The 14,799-nt window shown below is 53.5% G+C and overlaps 1 protein-coding gene across 4 annotated transcripts; it reads right to left on the bottom strand.

The window, feature by feature from the left end:
- Positions 1-208: 208 nt before the first annotated feature.
- On the bottom strand, positions 209-6,480 carry MEN1 (menin 1). 4 transcript variants are annotated; one of them, XM_059402078.1, is made up of 10 exons: positions 6,376-6,480; positions 5,533-5,993; positions 4,419-4,627; positions 4,105-4,233; positions 3,762-3,802; positions 3,595-3,682; positions 2,778-2,914; positions 2,267-2,402; positions 1,712-1,876; positions 209-1,506 (listed from the first exon to the last, which is right to left on the bottom strand). In XM_059402078.1, coding segments are annotated over exons 1-10 (1,851 nt in total). In that variant the 5' UTR covers positions 6,378-6,480; the 3' UTR covers positions 209-1,023. The 4 variants fall into 4 exon arrangements, with proteins under 4 accessions (XP_059258061.1, XP_059258070.1, XP_059258078.1 ...); XM_059402087.1 differs by having other exon boundaries at positions 6,364-6,472; XM_059402095.1 differs by lacking the exon at positions 6,376-6,480 and adding an exon at positions 6,283-6,364.
- Between the last annotated feature and the right edge of the window lie 8,319 nt (positions 6,481-14,799).

Raw genomic sequence — 14,799 nt, 5'->3', positions numbered from 1 at the left:
CCCTCGCGGGGAGGGGAAGCCCCGAGGCCCGGCGGAGCAGACCCGGCAGAGGCCCTTCGGCCGGCCACCGGTTCCCTGCGCCGTACAGGTGGGGAGTCCGAAGACCAGAAGGCAGAGGGAAGAGGGGACACCCTTTCCTTGTCCCGCCCGCCCCTCCCGCAATTTCCCCGATGAAACACGGACGTGTACTTTTTTTTTTTTTTTTACAAAATGTATTCATCTTCCTTGGAACTGAAAAATAAATCTATGTACAAAACAGGAAGAGATCAGGCTCCCCTCACCCACTCGCAAACCCCTGCAGATTTCCTCCAGAGTCCCCTGAGACGGGCTGGACCTCGGGGAGGTTCCCAGAGGGTCGGAAAGAGGTCTGCTCTGATCTGGGGCCAGTTTGGTCAGGAAGGGGGCGGGGCTCAGGATTCACAGGCCGGAGACTGCGTTTCGTGTCCCAGACTCGCAGGGCAGAGAAGGGAAGAAGCTAGGATTTCCAAACTCTGAAAGTTTTAAGTTCTTTGGGGTCGGGGGCTTGGATTCCCAAAGGATGGAATTCTGAAGTGCGGAACTGTACTCCTAGGGGCCGAGCGGAGTCCCAGGTTCCCGAGTTGGAGGCGGGACCTGTGCTTCTGGGGTGTAGGGCGAAACCTCCGCCCCACAGGCAGGGAGCAACCATGAGCAGCCCCGGTCTGGCCCAGGGTTAGAGCCACGGTTCTGAGGTGGGGCCTGTTTCCAGTGCTTGGACCTTTAAAGATTAATGATGGAGCTCCAAGTGAGGTTTCCCTTGGCCGGCTGGGATTCCAGGGGATGCGATCTACATTCCAATGACCGGCAGAGCCGGGGAGTGGTCGGTCTGCCCTCCCGCAAGTTGCAGCAGGGGTTCCGGGTGGGGGTGGGGCCTGAAGGAGGGGCTCAGGCCCCCTTGGCCCGGGGGCGGGGCTTGGGCTCGAGGGCCGGGTGGGGGTGACGGGGGTGGCCCCTCCATCGGGACCGAGTGCCCTTGTCCCCCCACCGCAAGGGCCGGCAGGTAGTTCAGAGGCCCTTGCGCTGGCGCTTGAGGAAGGAAAGCGTGTAGTCGCTAGGTGTAGACACCTTCTGCTTCTTCATCTGCACTTGCGACTGCGCCGTGAGCTGCAGCTTGATGGCGCTCGAGTTGATCTTGGTGGCCACCAGCAGCTCCTTCATGCCCTTCATCTTCTCGCTCTGGAAAGTGAGCACCGGGCCCTCGGGCGGTGGCGACGCCGCAGGCGCTGGCGCCGGAGCCGTGCTGCCTCCTTCCGGGCCGCGGGCAGTGCCGGGGACCGTCCCTGGGGGCTTCCGAGGAGGTCCTGACATCGCCCCCTGGCCTCCGCCCGGGACCTTATCCAGGGCCGGCTTTTTAGGCGGCGGCGGCTCCTCAGGCTTGGACTCACGCCGGGGGCCTCGCCGGCGTCCTTCACGGGCTTCCTCGCCCCAAAGCTCCTCCGCCTCGGCCGCCTCGGCATCCCGACTCACGATGCGCACCTTCTGCCGTACCTGGCCAGGGAGGGAAAGTGGAGACCAGGCTGCAGGCCTGTGGCTGGAAGCCCAGGACCAGCCTCGGGCCACGCATCCCAGGGCCTCAGTCCTATCTGCACGCAAAGGGGACAAGCCAAGCCTCTTCAGGACCACAAAGGTTCTGCTTCGGCAGCCGCCATCACCCCCCTGGCCTCCCCTGCCGCCCTGCGCAGCTGCGCCTCACCTGTCCCTCGAACCGGCCTAGGGACTGCACGAGGAAGGTGGCCCAGCCCACGTGCAGCACCGGCGTGGGGCTGCCCTCTTCCCACTTGCAGATGCCGTCATAGAACCGCAGCAGGTGGGCAAAGCACTCCGGGTCCTGCAGGGCAGAACCCTGGCTCTGGGCACCCTGGGCAAGGGGTAAAGATGTCTTAGATCTTTCAGAACCTCCTTCCTTTTATAAAACCAGTCCTTAGCCAGGACTTGGGGGAAGGCAGAAGCCAACTCTTACCTATACCCCACCCCCCCAACTGAATGAGGGGCACTGACCATGAGAGAGATGGGCTTCCACACCCTTTCCCTGCAGGCACAGAGTAGTGACCCCTAAAATACCCTCAGCTCCCTCAAAGCCAGGCCAGGGACCCCCTACAGCAGATAGAATGTAGCTCTCCATGCGGGGCCACCTTCCCCCAGGAGGCCCCAGTCCCACGCAGCAGTCCCTGTGGCCACGGACGGGGAGCTCTGCTGGGGGGCAGGGAGGCCCGCAAGGTGAACACAGGCTGCCCCTCCAGCCCTTCACCTGGGTCTGCTCCCCTGGCCGCTCCTCGCCGGCCTCCAGCAGGCTGGCTGCCTCCTTCAGCAAGTTGGGGATGACATCATTGGCTACTTCGAAGAACTCCTTGTAGATCTCCTCGTCCTCACGGCAGTAGTTGTAGCTGTGAGAGCAGTAGGGCACTGTGGGGTCTGGGCCATGGCAGGGACCCCCAGGGACCTGGTGAGCGGATGGAGTCTTCCCTTGGAAATCATGGGTCTGAGTAAGGGGTGGGGGGGCATGGGGCGGGGGGTACAAGTTCGACTGTTGGATGGCAGTGGTTGCAAACTGGGAGGCCATGGGAGCCAGGGAAAGGTGTGAGGCCCTCATCAAGGGGTCCCAGCCTCCTGGGTGATGGTGGCTTTGGCTGTCTGGGGACTGGAGGGAGAAGGGGTAGGTAGGGCTGGGGACCCAGGCCTCACGCCTGGATGAGGGTGGTTGGAAATTAGGTAGAAGGGGAAGGCCAGCCAGCCTGAGGCCCTGGCAGGGGCATCCTCACTCCTGGATGACAGTGGCCGTGTCAGCCCACGCCTGGAGGGCTTCGCGCACATTGCGGTTGCGACAGTGGTAGCCAGCCAGGTACATGTAGGGGTAGATGTGCTCATCCCGGTAGTAGGTCTTGGCTGAGGCAATGCCCTGGGGACAGAGCGGAGGGACCTCAGGGCGCAGCCCCAGTGGCCGTGGATGGCAAAAATCCCATTCGGTCACACCCGTGAGGCGCAGTGGGCCGATCCCAGAGAGTCTCGTCTCTGATCTCACCCCACCCCCCTCTGTCCTCTCTGCCAATTGCTCCTGCCCAGGCTCTGCAGGGGGCTACCTGTTGAGGCCTGGACCACACTGCAGGGGACAGAGACCCCCAGAGAACAAGGGCTAGGAAAGGGAAGGGACCCATTCTCCAAGCTCAGGACGCATCCATTTCCCAGACACACTCCTACATAAACACCAAAGGCTTTTAAGCCGGGCCCAATGTCCCTCCTACTCCCCAAGCCCCACAGAGTTAACAACCCCTTCCTAGGGCTCCCGCCACAGGTGACCTCTATTATACTCTAGGACAATAACAGGCAGCAGAAAAAGCAGGGTTGAGGGGACAAATTCAGACCCCAGCCCTCCCACGCTGGGGAACACAGAACACCCCTCAGACAGCCCTCTGTGCCCTCAATACATGCGAGGCAAAAACTAAATGAGACACGGATGGGCGATACCCCTCGATACACGTCAAGTTCCTCTCTCCTCACCTGCCCCCCCCAGTCCCCAAACAGAATGGGACCCCAGCCACTGTTGGGCCCCCCTTCTGTACCCTCCTGAGATGTCCCCACCTTGTGGTAGAGGGTGAGTGGGTCTGGCCGGCCGGGGGTGGGCTCCAGTTCCTCCAGATCCGCCAGGTTCCCCAGTGCCATGGGGTACCTGGGAAAGAGTCATTGAGTCCAGGCTGCCTCCCAGCCACCCGCTCGGAGGCCCAGCCTGGCCACTTTCCCCTACTGACCTTTCCAGATGTCCCAGGTCATAGAGCAGCCAGAGCAACTTCTGGGGGTGGGGGGTGAAGAAGAGAGAGAGAGAGAGAGAGGCATGAGGGGGAGGGGGGGGGGTCTCAGTCTCCCAGGCAGATGGGAGTTCGGCAGCAGCAGGGACCTCCCACCAGGTGGCTGGGATCAGAATTGAGGAACCAGCCCCTTCGGGAGTCCGAGCCCTTTCACATCCCAGTTCTACTTTTCCCAAGAGCCCTGGGAAAGGCCAGGCAGAGAATGATCAACCTGTGTTCTGGAAGGGGAAGCTGCAGCTCGGGAAGGGAAAGCGCCCCCACCCGGGGTCCCCCAGGCACCCCTCACCTGCTGGAGCTGCAGCAGCTCCAGGGAGTCGGTGTGCAGGTCGATGGAAGGGTTGATGGCACACACCATGAACGCCACCTCCATCTTGCGGTCACAGCGCAAGTACGAGCCTTTCAGGTACAGCCAGCTCTTGGGAAAGGACAAGACCAGATGTCTCAGGATGGCCCACTTGGGCCTGCTCCAGAAAATGACCACCAGGAAAAGGGGATTCCCCCCTCATTCCTGGCATATGGAGGTGATGCCAGGAGGAGGGGAAGTGGCTTGGGCTAGGAGAGAAGAGTACCAAGTGCACCAAGTTGGGGGAGGGGCAGTACCCGCTCAGCCACACCCGCGTTGACCGTCTGGCCCCTGCGATCCTCGTTGCCCTTGCCATGCCAAGTGACCTCAGCTGTCTGTTCTCCGTTGGGCCCAAACACTACCCAGGCGTGGTCCTCGGACAGGGCCAGGTGGACATCGCGGAGACCCAGAGCCTGGCAGGCCCCCACCACGGCAAAGGCCACACCAGAGCTGTCCAGTTTAGTGCCTGTGGAAGGGAAGGAAATGCAAGAGGGTCCTCTGAGCTCTGACCTAGGGGAAGGGGCCAGGTCGTGATGGGCCATGCTTCCTCCCATGCTCACCTCCAGGCCTGTGCCCAAACCTTAGAGGCTCCTGCCCATCAGTTCTCAATCCCTTTCCTCCTTTGTGTTCGAAGCCTCTCCCTCCCCCTTGACGTGCTGCAGCAGAAGACATTCTAGGCTTTCCCGCAACTCCACCCAGTCTTTGACCCTGTCCCTTCTCTTTCTCTGCAACCACATTATAATTGCTTTATTGTGCCTGTTAGGTTATAACAGGGACAGCAAAAACGGGACCCTCTGGCCAACACTCCTTCTTCATACACCCACTAGTAGATACTCCTAATTTCTGTTACTCTTTTCCTGCTAGGCACAGAAGAGGCCTCAGATTCCTTCTCAGCGTGGCACTCCAGGACCTGATTGCCAGTCTACTGGGCTTGGAGCAACGAAGAAAGTTCTTTGCAAGCCCTGAGTCTTAAGCTCCTTGATGTGAAGCCCCTCCCTCATCTACTGACTTTCATGTTAAGTGTCTGAAATGTAGCCGGTTTATGGCTCCTCACTCCCCAAATCTGCTCCTGCCTTCAGTGCCTCATACTGGGCTGAGGGACTCCTGTAGCTGCTCAAGGGTGGGGATGGGGGTACTGAGGAGGCAGAGTCAAGTGAGTGGGGTGCAGGCCATTCTGTGCCTTCGGCATTATCACTTCCCTTCTCTGGGCTTCAGTTTCCCTTGCTGCAAAGAGGGTAGTAACACTTGCCCCACTTCACAAGGCTTACAGGTCTTAATGGGTTCTGCAAACCAGACAGGGTTGTGAAGAGGTGGGCCAAGGTTCCCAGGTGAGACAGGATTCTCGCCCTTTGCCACCTGTCAGGCTCCAACCTGTGATGAAGCTGAAGAGGGATTGGATGTGGGCCCGATCCTTGAAGTAGGAGCGGCTGAGGCTGTTCCAGATGACATCGGAGACCTTCTTCACCAGTTCTCGGCTGGAGACACCCCCCTCTCGCGGGTAGAGAGACAGGTCGACAGCGCCACGGATCTGGGCGGTGAAGCGGGCATACAGCGCAGCGATGATGGACAGGTCAGCCACAGGGAAGTAGGTAAGCCCGCCAGGTGGGTCGGGCGCGGGGCTGGGCTGGAAGGTGAGCTCGGGCACATTGGTGGGGATGACGCGGTTGACAGCAAGGAAATGCTCCACGAAGCCCAGTACCAAGGACAGGAGCACCAGGTCCGGTTCCTCTCGGCCCAACTCGGCAGCGAACAGCCGCACCACGTCGTCGATGGAGCGCAGCGGGAACAGCGTCTTCTGGGCGGCCTTCAGCCCCATGGCGGCGGGCCTCGGCCTGCGGGCGAGCCGGAGGAGGGAGGGTCGGGCGGGTACGACCGGGGAGCCCCCTCCCAGGCTCAGCTAAGGTTCTACACCCCCACTCCCTACATTCTCTTGCTTTCCTGCCCCCCCCGCTCGTCTGTTCCCCCTGTTCCGTGGAAGACCCCTCAGCCGAGGCTGTAAGGGCCTCCTCGTCCCCCACAACCCTAGGAGCCGCGGCCCCGACGGGGGTGCGCCCCTAGGACCCCGCTGGAGAACCCTCCCTGGCCGCCCCGCCCCCTCTCTACGACCGTACCCCCGGGCACCTAGAGTCTGTCCGGAACACGCCCTTAGGCCAAGCCCCCCAAATCCCAAGGAGAGTCCTGGCCTGGGTCCCCCGCGCCCACCTCCGCGCTTACATCCCACACAAGGCACCACGGCGCCCGCCGCCTGGAGCCTGCTGGGAAATGGAGTTCCGCCCCTTGGGCCGCACCGCCTGCCGGGAAGTGCAGTCCCGGGCTCTCTCCTGTCCCTGGGGCGTCTTGAAATGGTGGCCGGCCCGACAATCCGCGGTGGCTGATGGGAGTGGTAGTCCCGCAGCTCTGGGCTCCTGAGCAGTAGGTGAGGAGTGGAGGCTGCGCCACCTTCCTGAGATCCTCCGGGATTGGTCACTCCATTTCACGCCCTCCAGGTAGGCCGTGGAAGCGCGGTAGATTCTGGGAGATGTAGTCCAGGGAGTGACGCAGGCATTCTTCAGGCTGCTCTGGCTTCGGCTTTCCCATGTAGTCAAGATGTGAGGAACACGGGTACTTTTAAACAATGCAGGGTTCCGTAAGTGCCTTCAAACCCTTGAGTTGGGTATTTATCCATATCCATTAACATGTAAATGTGACTACTGTATCTAGCAGTTCTTCCCTAGTTCTGTTCTTCAGGAAGTTTAATATCTGTGCAAAGAGGAACATTTAAAGAATCATTATAGTTACTTGTAATAGGGTAAGAGCGTATTATTGAGGGGGAAAAAAGCTTCAGAACGATATTTGTGATAAGATATTATCTACATTAAGAAAAAAATTTTAAGAGGCATTTTTTATTTTTTAAAAGACTTTATTTATTTATTTGACAGAGAGAGAGATCACAAGTAGGCAGAGAGGCAGGCAGAGAGAAAGGGGGAAGCAGACTCCCCGCTGAGCAGAGAGCCTGCTTCAGGCCTGGATCCCAGGACCCTGAGACCATGACCCAAGGCAAAGGCAGAAGCTTTAACACACTGAGCCATCCAGGTGCCCAAGAGGCATTTTTTTTTTTTAAAGATTTTATTTGTTTATTTATTTGCCAGAGAGAAAGAGAGCATACAGGCAGGGGAGGGGCAGTCAGAGGGAGAAGCTCAGTGGGGAGCTTCATGCGGGGCTCAATCCTAGGACCCCAGGATCATGACCTGAGCCAAAGGCAGACACGTAACCAACTGAGCCACAAGTCGTCCTTATTAAGAACATTTCAAACCAATACTAAATAATTTCTACAGAATCATCCATTCACCTTCCTTATTAATTCAACAAACGGGTTTTAGGTGCTTGTGGGCCAGGCACTCAGTCCTAGGCACTGGATATATAGCAGTAAGGAAAACATCAAATGTCCACCCTTCTTCACCTCCATACGTATTTCCCCCCACATCCATAAGTCTAGTCTCATCATGAGAAAACATCTGGCAAGCCCAAACTGAGGAACATTCTACAAAACACCTGACCAGTACTCTTCAAAAGTGTCAAGATCATAAAAGATGAGGAAAGAAAAAAAACTTGCAGATTAGAACAGAGTAAGACAGGACAACCAAATGCAACATGGTATTTTGGGTTGAAGTCTGGGACAGAACAAGGACATTAACAGAAAAAAATGGTCAACAGGGTGACTGACCTTTGTAGTTTGCCTAGGACTAAAGGGACTTTAGGAGTATAGGACTTTTGTTTTTTTAATAAAGATTTTTAAAAAAAAAATTTTTTTTTTTTTTTTTTGACAGAGACACATCAAGAGAGAAAACCCAAGCAGGGGGAGTGGGAGAGAGAGAAGCAGGAAGCTGGACTCCCACAGAGCAGGGAGCCTAGTGCAGGCCTGGGCTCAGGGCCTTGGGCTCAGGGCCTTAGCCAAAGGCACACACCCAAGCACTGAGCCACCCAGATGCCCCAGGAACATGGGATTTTAGTCTTAAAACCAAGTCAGGGTATCTGGGAACCCTCCCTGTGAAATTTAAATAAAGTCTATAGCTTTGTTCATAGTTTTCATCGGTTAGGTTTGATAAATGTATCCTGATTATGTCAGATGTTAACATTAGGGGAAGCTGGGCAGAGTGTATACGGGGACGAGAACACCAATGACCAAGCTCTGGGGTACTTCTTCTCATAGAGATTAGGAGACCAGGAGGAACAAGCAAAGAAGACTGGCCGGAGAGATAGGAAGAAAATCAGATGAGCCTTTGTGCAGAAGAAGACAGAGGTGTGACCAATAGTATCAGATGCTGTTGATAGGTTAGCAAACTAAGCATGGAAGGCTGACTGGATTTGGTTCAGAGGGAACGCCTGGTGACCACGTTAAGAGCAGTTTGGGAGCAAAAACCTGGAGTTCCTTGGCTCAAGAAAAATGAGAGGAAAGAAATTGGTGACAGTGCTAACACTCAACACTTTCAGGGAGCTTTGCGGCAAAGATGGAAGAAAAACAAGATGGCAGCTGGTGGGCGGGGCAGGGGTTGGGGGGAAGAGGGTCAAAGGAGGTTGAGGTGGTGGTGGTGAATAGAGCCTCCAAAAGGGGCGCCTGGGTGCCTCAGTGGGTTAAAGCCTCTGGCTTCTGCTTGGGTCCTGATCCCAGGGTCGTGGGATCGAGCCCCACATCAGGCTCTCTGCCCAGCAGGGAGCCTGCTTACCGCCTCCCTCTCTGCTGCCTCTCTGCCTACTTGTAATCTCTGTCTGTCAAGTAAATAAATAAAATCTTAAAAAAAAAATAGAGCTTCTAATGCATGGAGGGTATGAGAGTTCCTGAGTGGCGTGTTTGGCCTTTGCTAGGAACATGAACAGTTTCCCTGCAATAATTGGAGAGAAGGCAGACTACATGGGCACATGTACTTGGGGACTTTAATGTTCTCGGTGAAACAGGAAACCCAGGTGGTGGTGTCTTTCCCTCCACACCTTTGCTCAGATGTCACCTTCTCAATGAATCTGACCCAGACCTGACCAGCCTACTCGAGATCACGCTCTCTGAGGCGCCTGGATGCATCAGACTCTTGATTCCAGCTCAGGTCATGATCTCAGGGTGCTGGGGTAGAGCACCCCCCACCCCCCCCTACCCTCTGCCCCCCGCCTTGGGCTCTGAGCTCAGGAGGAAGTCTGCTTGTCCCTCTGCCCCTCCCCTATGTGTGCACCTGCTCTCTCTCAAATACAGTCTTAAAAAAAAAAGATCAGGGGCACCTGGGTGGCTCAGTGGGTTAAGCCGCTGCCTTCGGCTCAGGTCATGATCTCAGGGTCCTGGGATCGAGTCCCGCATCGGGCTCTCTGCTCGGCAGGGAGCCTGCTTCCTCCTCTCTCTCTGCCTGCCTCTCTGCCTACTTGTGATCTCTCTCTGTCAAATAAATAAATAAAATCTTAAAAAAAAAAAAAAAAGATCATACTCTCCAACCCAAATTTCTCTTTCAATCCCTCCACTCTGCTCTACTCACCCCCCGCCCCACCAAATTAGTAACACTTTCTAGAACAGAGTTTCTCCACCATGGCCATATTGACATTTGAGCCTAGAAAATTCTTTGTAGTTGGAGACAGCCCTCTGTGCTCTGGGATGTTTAGCAGCATCGCTTGTTTCTATCAACTAGATGCCAGTAGCCCGTCTTCTTCTGTTGTGACAGCTGATAATGTCTGCAGACATGGTCAAGTGTCCCCTTGGGGGGGGAGCAAGATTACTCCCAATCGAGAACCACCTTTCCAGCATCTTATATAACTTATTTGTTCATTGATTATCTCCTCCTACCAAAAAAAAAAGCTCCACGAGGACAGGATATTGTCTCTTTCGTTCACTGATGTGTCCCATGTGCCCAGAATAGAGTCTGGTGTACAGTTGGTCTTCAGCAAAGATTTGCTGAATAAATAGATGAATTCTGCAGGAGAGTAACTGTAATGATTGACCTGGAATTTATGCTGTGTGAGGCGGGACGAAAGACACATCAGGGACGAGTGACAGTCCAAGTGTGGCAAAATCAGTGGATTGTAGGTTCCAGTGGGGTCAAAAGTTTACTGGGGTTGGGGTGTTAGAACTGGAAAGATAGGGGTGTTGGTTAGAGATGCTTGAGATAGGAATGCTTGGGATCGAAGTTACAGGGAGAGAGCTGTCGTTATTGGCAATGAAATGACCTAGCACGGTGCTTCCAGTAGAAATGTAACATGAGCTATATTTATAAAACTTTAAAATTCCTAGTAACTACATTTAAAAAAGTAAAAGACTTAAGCAAAATTAATTTTAATTATGTCCAAATGTTATTTCAAGTTGTAGTCGATATAAAAATTATTAACGATAATTTATATATTTTTTGACACTGAGTTTTTGAAATCCGCTCTATTTTATATGCACAGCACATCTCACTTCAGGCTAGTCCCTTGTCAAGGGCTCCAGAGCCCGTGTATTTGGTGGCCGTCATGCAGGTGGAAGCAGCTTTCCAAGATGGCTGTGGGAGCGTGCGGCTGGGGCAGCAGCAGAAGAAGACGAGGTGCCATGGGAGAGGAGGGTTCAAGGAACAGAGAGACCCAGGGCTGGGTCATGCATATGTTCTATCAGAGTCTCTAAGAATTAAAACTGGAGTAGGAATGGGGCGCCTGGGTGGCTCAGTGGGTTAAGCCGCTGCCTTCGGCTCAGGTCATGATCTCAGGGTCCTGGGATCGAGTCCCGCATCAGGCTCCCTGCTGAGCAGAGAGCCTGCTTCCTCCTCTCTCTCTGACTGCCTCTCTGCCTACTTGTGATCTCTCTCTGTCAAATAAATAAATAAATCTTTAAAAAAAATAAAAAATAAAACTGGAGTAGGAAGGAGAGAGTGACAGCAAGTCAGGAGCTGGAATGCATGCCCTCCTGAGTGTCCGAAAGGAGGAGGAGGGTGTCCGTGAGCGGCAGTGAGAATCATGGAGAGCACCTACCCCACTTCCAGCCCCAGTGTTAGAAGGAGGTGCAGTAGTGACCTCAGGTTCCTGCTAGAGTGGGGGGTTGAGGGCCATTTACAGATGGGGATGCGGACATGGGGGATTTTGCTGGAGATGGCCATGAGCCTGGAGGGCACCGTGGATCGCTAGTCGGAACTGTGCATGGAGATGAGGTCAGAAAAGGGGACAGCCAGAGCATGGAGAACCTAGGTGACACTGAGCAACAGGGATAAAGGGCAGGACTAGTTTTGATGGTCCTGAGGCAGGAGTGAGGTGGGGGACCGGTGTGAGGGTGAGAGTACTGAGGGCTGGGCTTCCTGCCAACACTAGGAAGGGCCCTAAAGCTCTGACTTGATTTCTGCTGATGGAAGCAAGGGGACTCGGGGAGGGTAGCCCCTCTTGATGTCTGCCAGTGTATGCATATATACGGGCACATATGACAACACAGAGACGTAAATTCACCTCATGGGGGGAGAGGAGAGAGTCACAGCAGAATTCACTTTCTAATTTACAAAACAAAAGGTATCATAATTAAAATTAATACAATTTTTAAAAGATTTTATTTATTTATTTGACAGAGACAGCAAGAGAGGAAACACAAGCCAGGGGAGTGGGAGAGGGAGAAGCAGGCCTCTCGCCAAGCAGGGAGCCTGATGCGGGGCTGGATCCCAGGACCCTGGGATCATGACCTGACCTGAAGGCAGATGCCCAATGACTGAGCCACCCAAGTACCCCCCAAATTAATTTAAAATAGCATCAACTATGTAATATTCTTTTTTAAAAAAAAAATTTTATTTATTGAGGCTGGTTAAATGTCTGCATTTGGCTTAGGGTATGATCCCAGAAACCTGGGCTTGAGCCCTATATCGGGCTCCCTGTTCAGTGGGGAATCTGCTTCTCCCTCTCCCTCTGCCTCCCCCTCCTACTCTAGTTCTCTCTCACTCTGCTCTGTCTCTCATTCTCACTCTCAAATAGAAAAAAAAAAAAAAAAAGACACCCGCCCCCCAAAAAAGATTTTATTTATTTATTTTAGAGAGAGAGTGAGCATGCACCTGTGAGTGGGAGTGGAGGGTACAGAGGGAGAGGGAGAAGCAAGCTCCCCGCTAAGCATGGAGCCCGATGCGGGGCTTGATCCCAGGACCCTGAGATCATGACCTGAGCCCAAGGCAGACACTCACTGACTGAGCCACCCAGGTGCCCCCGCTATGTAATATTCTTGACAAAAAAGTTAAATGTGAATGTAATGGGGAAACCATCAGAAATATGTAAATTGCAGGCCATTCTACAAAACAATAGGCCTAGACCCATGGAAAAAAAATGTTAATATCATGGAGGCAACAAAAATGGAGGCCAGTAGAATTGTTCCAGGTTATTGGAGACTAGAGAGCCTGGACCCCCAAATGCAACCTTTGATCTAGAATCAGATATCTGATTTTTTTTTTAATGCCATAAAGTACATTTTGGGGGCGCCTGGGTGGCTCAGTGGGTTATGCCTCTGCCTTCGGCTCAGGTAATGATCTCAGGGTCCTGGGATCGAGCTCCGTGTCGGGTGGTTCCCTGCTCAGAAGGGAGCCTGCTTCCCCCTCTCTCTCTGCCTACCTCTCTGCCTACTTGTGATCTCTGTCAAATAAATAAATAAAATCTTAAAAAAAAAAAAGATTAAAAAAAAGAACATTTTGGACTCAGTCGTACCATGAATTGGGCAGCTTAAACAACAGAAAAACACAGAAATGTCTTGTCCCCCCATCTGGAATTTGGAAGGCTGAGGTCAGGGTGTCTGCCAGGCTGATTCCCTCTGAGGCCACGAGGAAAAATCTGGTCTAGACCTCTCCGCAGCTGCTGGGGGTTTGCTGACAATCTGTGGTGGTCCGTGGCTTATAGAAGCGTCGCCCCAATCTTTGCCTGCACCTTCACATGGCCTTCTCCCTGTGTGTCTTTGTGTCTGCTTCTCCTTCTGCCCCTCCCCGTTTGGACTCTGTTTCTCAAATAAAATCTTTAAGAAAAAAAAAGGTAAAAAAAAACTTTTTAAAAAAAAAAGATTTTATTTATTTATTTAACAGACAGAGATCACAAGTAGGCAGAGAGGCAGGCAGAGAGAGAGGAGGAAGCAGGATCTCTGCCGAGCAGAGAGCCTGATGCGGGGCTTGATCCCAGGACCCTGGGATCATGACCTGAGCCGAAGGCAGAGGCTTTAACCCACTGAGCCACCCAGGCGCCCCCCAAAAAAACTTTTTTAAAGCAAACTCTAACCCCATGGGGCACAAACTCACAACCCCAAGATCAAGAATCGCACGTTCTACTGACTGAGCCAGCCGGGTCCTACAAGTTTTCCTTTTCTTAAAGCAACTGGTCATATTGGATCAGGGCCCACCTTAATGAACTCATTTTATTTATTTATTTATTTGTTTGTTTGTTTGTTTAAAATATTTTTAAAATTTATTTGACAGGCAGAGATCACAAGTAGGCGGAGAGGCAGGCAGAGAGAGAGGAGGAAGCAGGCTTCCCACTTGAGCAGAGAGCCCAATGCGGGGCTCGATCCCGGGACCTGGGATCATGACCTGGGCTGAAGGCAGCCGCTTCACCGACTGAGCCACCGAGGCAGCCCTTCTTCTTCTTCTTCTTTTTCTTTTTAAGATCTATTTATATATTTTAGAGAGCGAGCTGGGGGGACAAAGGGAGAGAGGGAATTTCCAGCAGACACCCCCTGCTGAGCACAGAGCTGGACATTATGCTCAAGCCCATGACCCTGAGACCATGACCCCAGCTGAAATTAAAGAGTTGGACACTTAACGAACTGAGCCACCCAGGTGCTGCATGGTCACTCCTTGTTCTTTTTTTTTTTTAAGATTTTATTTATTTATTTGACAGACAGAGATCACAAGTAGGCGGGGGGTGGGGGTGGGGAGCAGGCTCCCCGCTGAGCAGAGAGCCCGATGCGGGGCTCCATCCCAGGACCCTGGGATCATGACCTGGGTCGCTCCTTGTTCTTAAGGGATGCCTGTGAAATAGGATGCCTCAGTGCAAGACGTCTGCAGCTTCCTTCCAAATGATAGCAGGGTACGTGCTATACACAAATGCAGATATGGATAGATACGGAGGGGAAGCCAAAGCAGCAAAATGTGAACAGTTGGTGAGTAGAGGTGGAGAGTGCTTTCTTGATCTTTCCGTAGGTTTGAAATTTGTCCACATAAAACATTGGAAGAAAATTAATTCTATTTATTTATTTATTTTTAAGACTTTATTTTTTTTAAGATTTTATTTATTTATTTGCAAGACAGAGAGATCACAAGTAGGCAGAGAGGCAGGCAGAGAGAGAGAGGGAAGCAGGCTCTCTGCTGAGTAGGGAGACTGATGTGGGGCTCGAGGTGGGGCTCGATCCCAGGACCCTGAGATCATGACTTGAGCTGAAGGCAGAGGCTTAACCCACTGAGCCACCCAGGCGCCCCTTTAAGATTTTATTTTTAAGTAACCATTATGCCCAGTGTGGGGCTTGAACTCATGACCCCAAGATCAAGAGTCACAAACTTGGCTCAGTTGGTTGGGCGGCTGCCTTCAGCTCAGGTCATGATCCCAGCGTCTTAGGATCAAGTCCCGCATCGGGCTCCTTGCTCGGCAGGGAGCCTGCTTCTCCCTCCGCCTCCGTCTGCCAGTGCTCACTGTCTCTCTCTCTCTCTCTCTGAGACA

This window comes from Mustela nigripes, chromosome 1, assembly GCF_022355385.1.
Source record: "Mustela nigripes isolate SB6536 chromosome 1, MUSNIG.SB6536, whole genome shotgun sequence".
Taxonomy (NCBI): Eukaryota; Metazoa; Chordata; class Mammalia; order Carnivora; family Mustelidae; genus Mustela; species Mustela nigripes.
The sequence above is the reverse complement of the archived record's forward strand: the minus strand, read 5'-3'. Positions and strand labels throughout refer to the sequence as shown.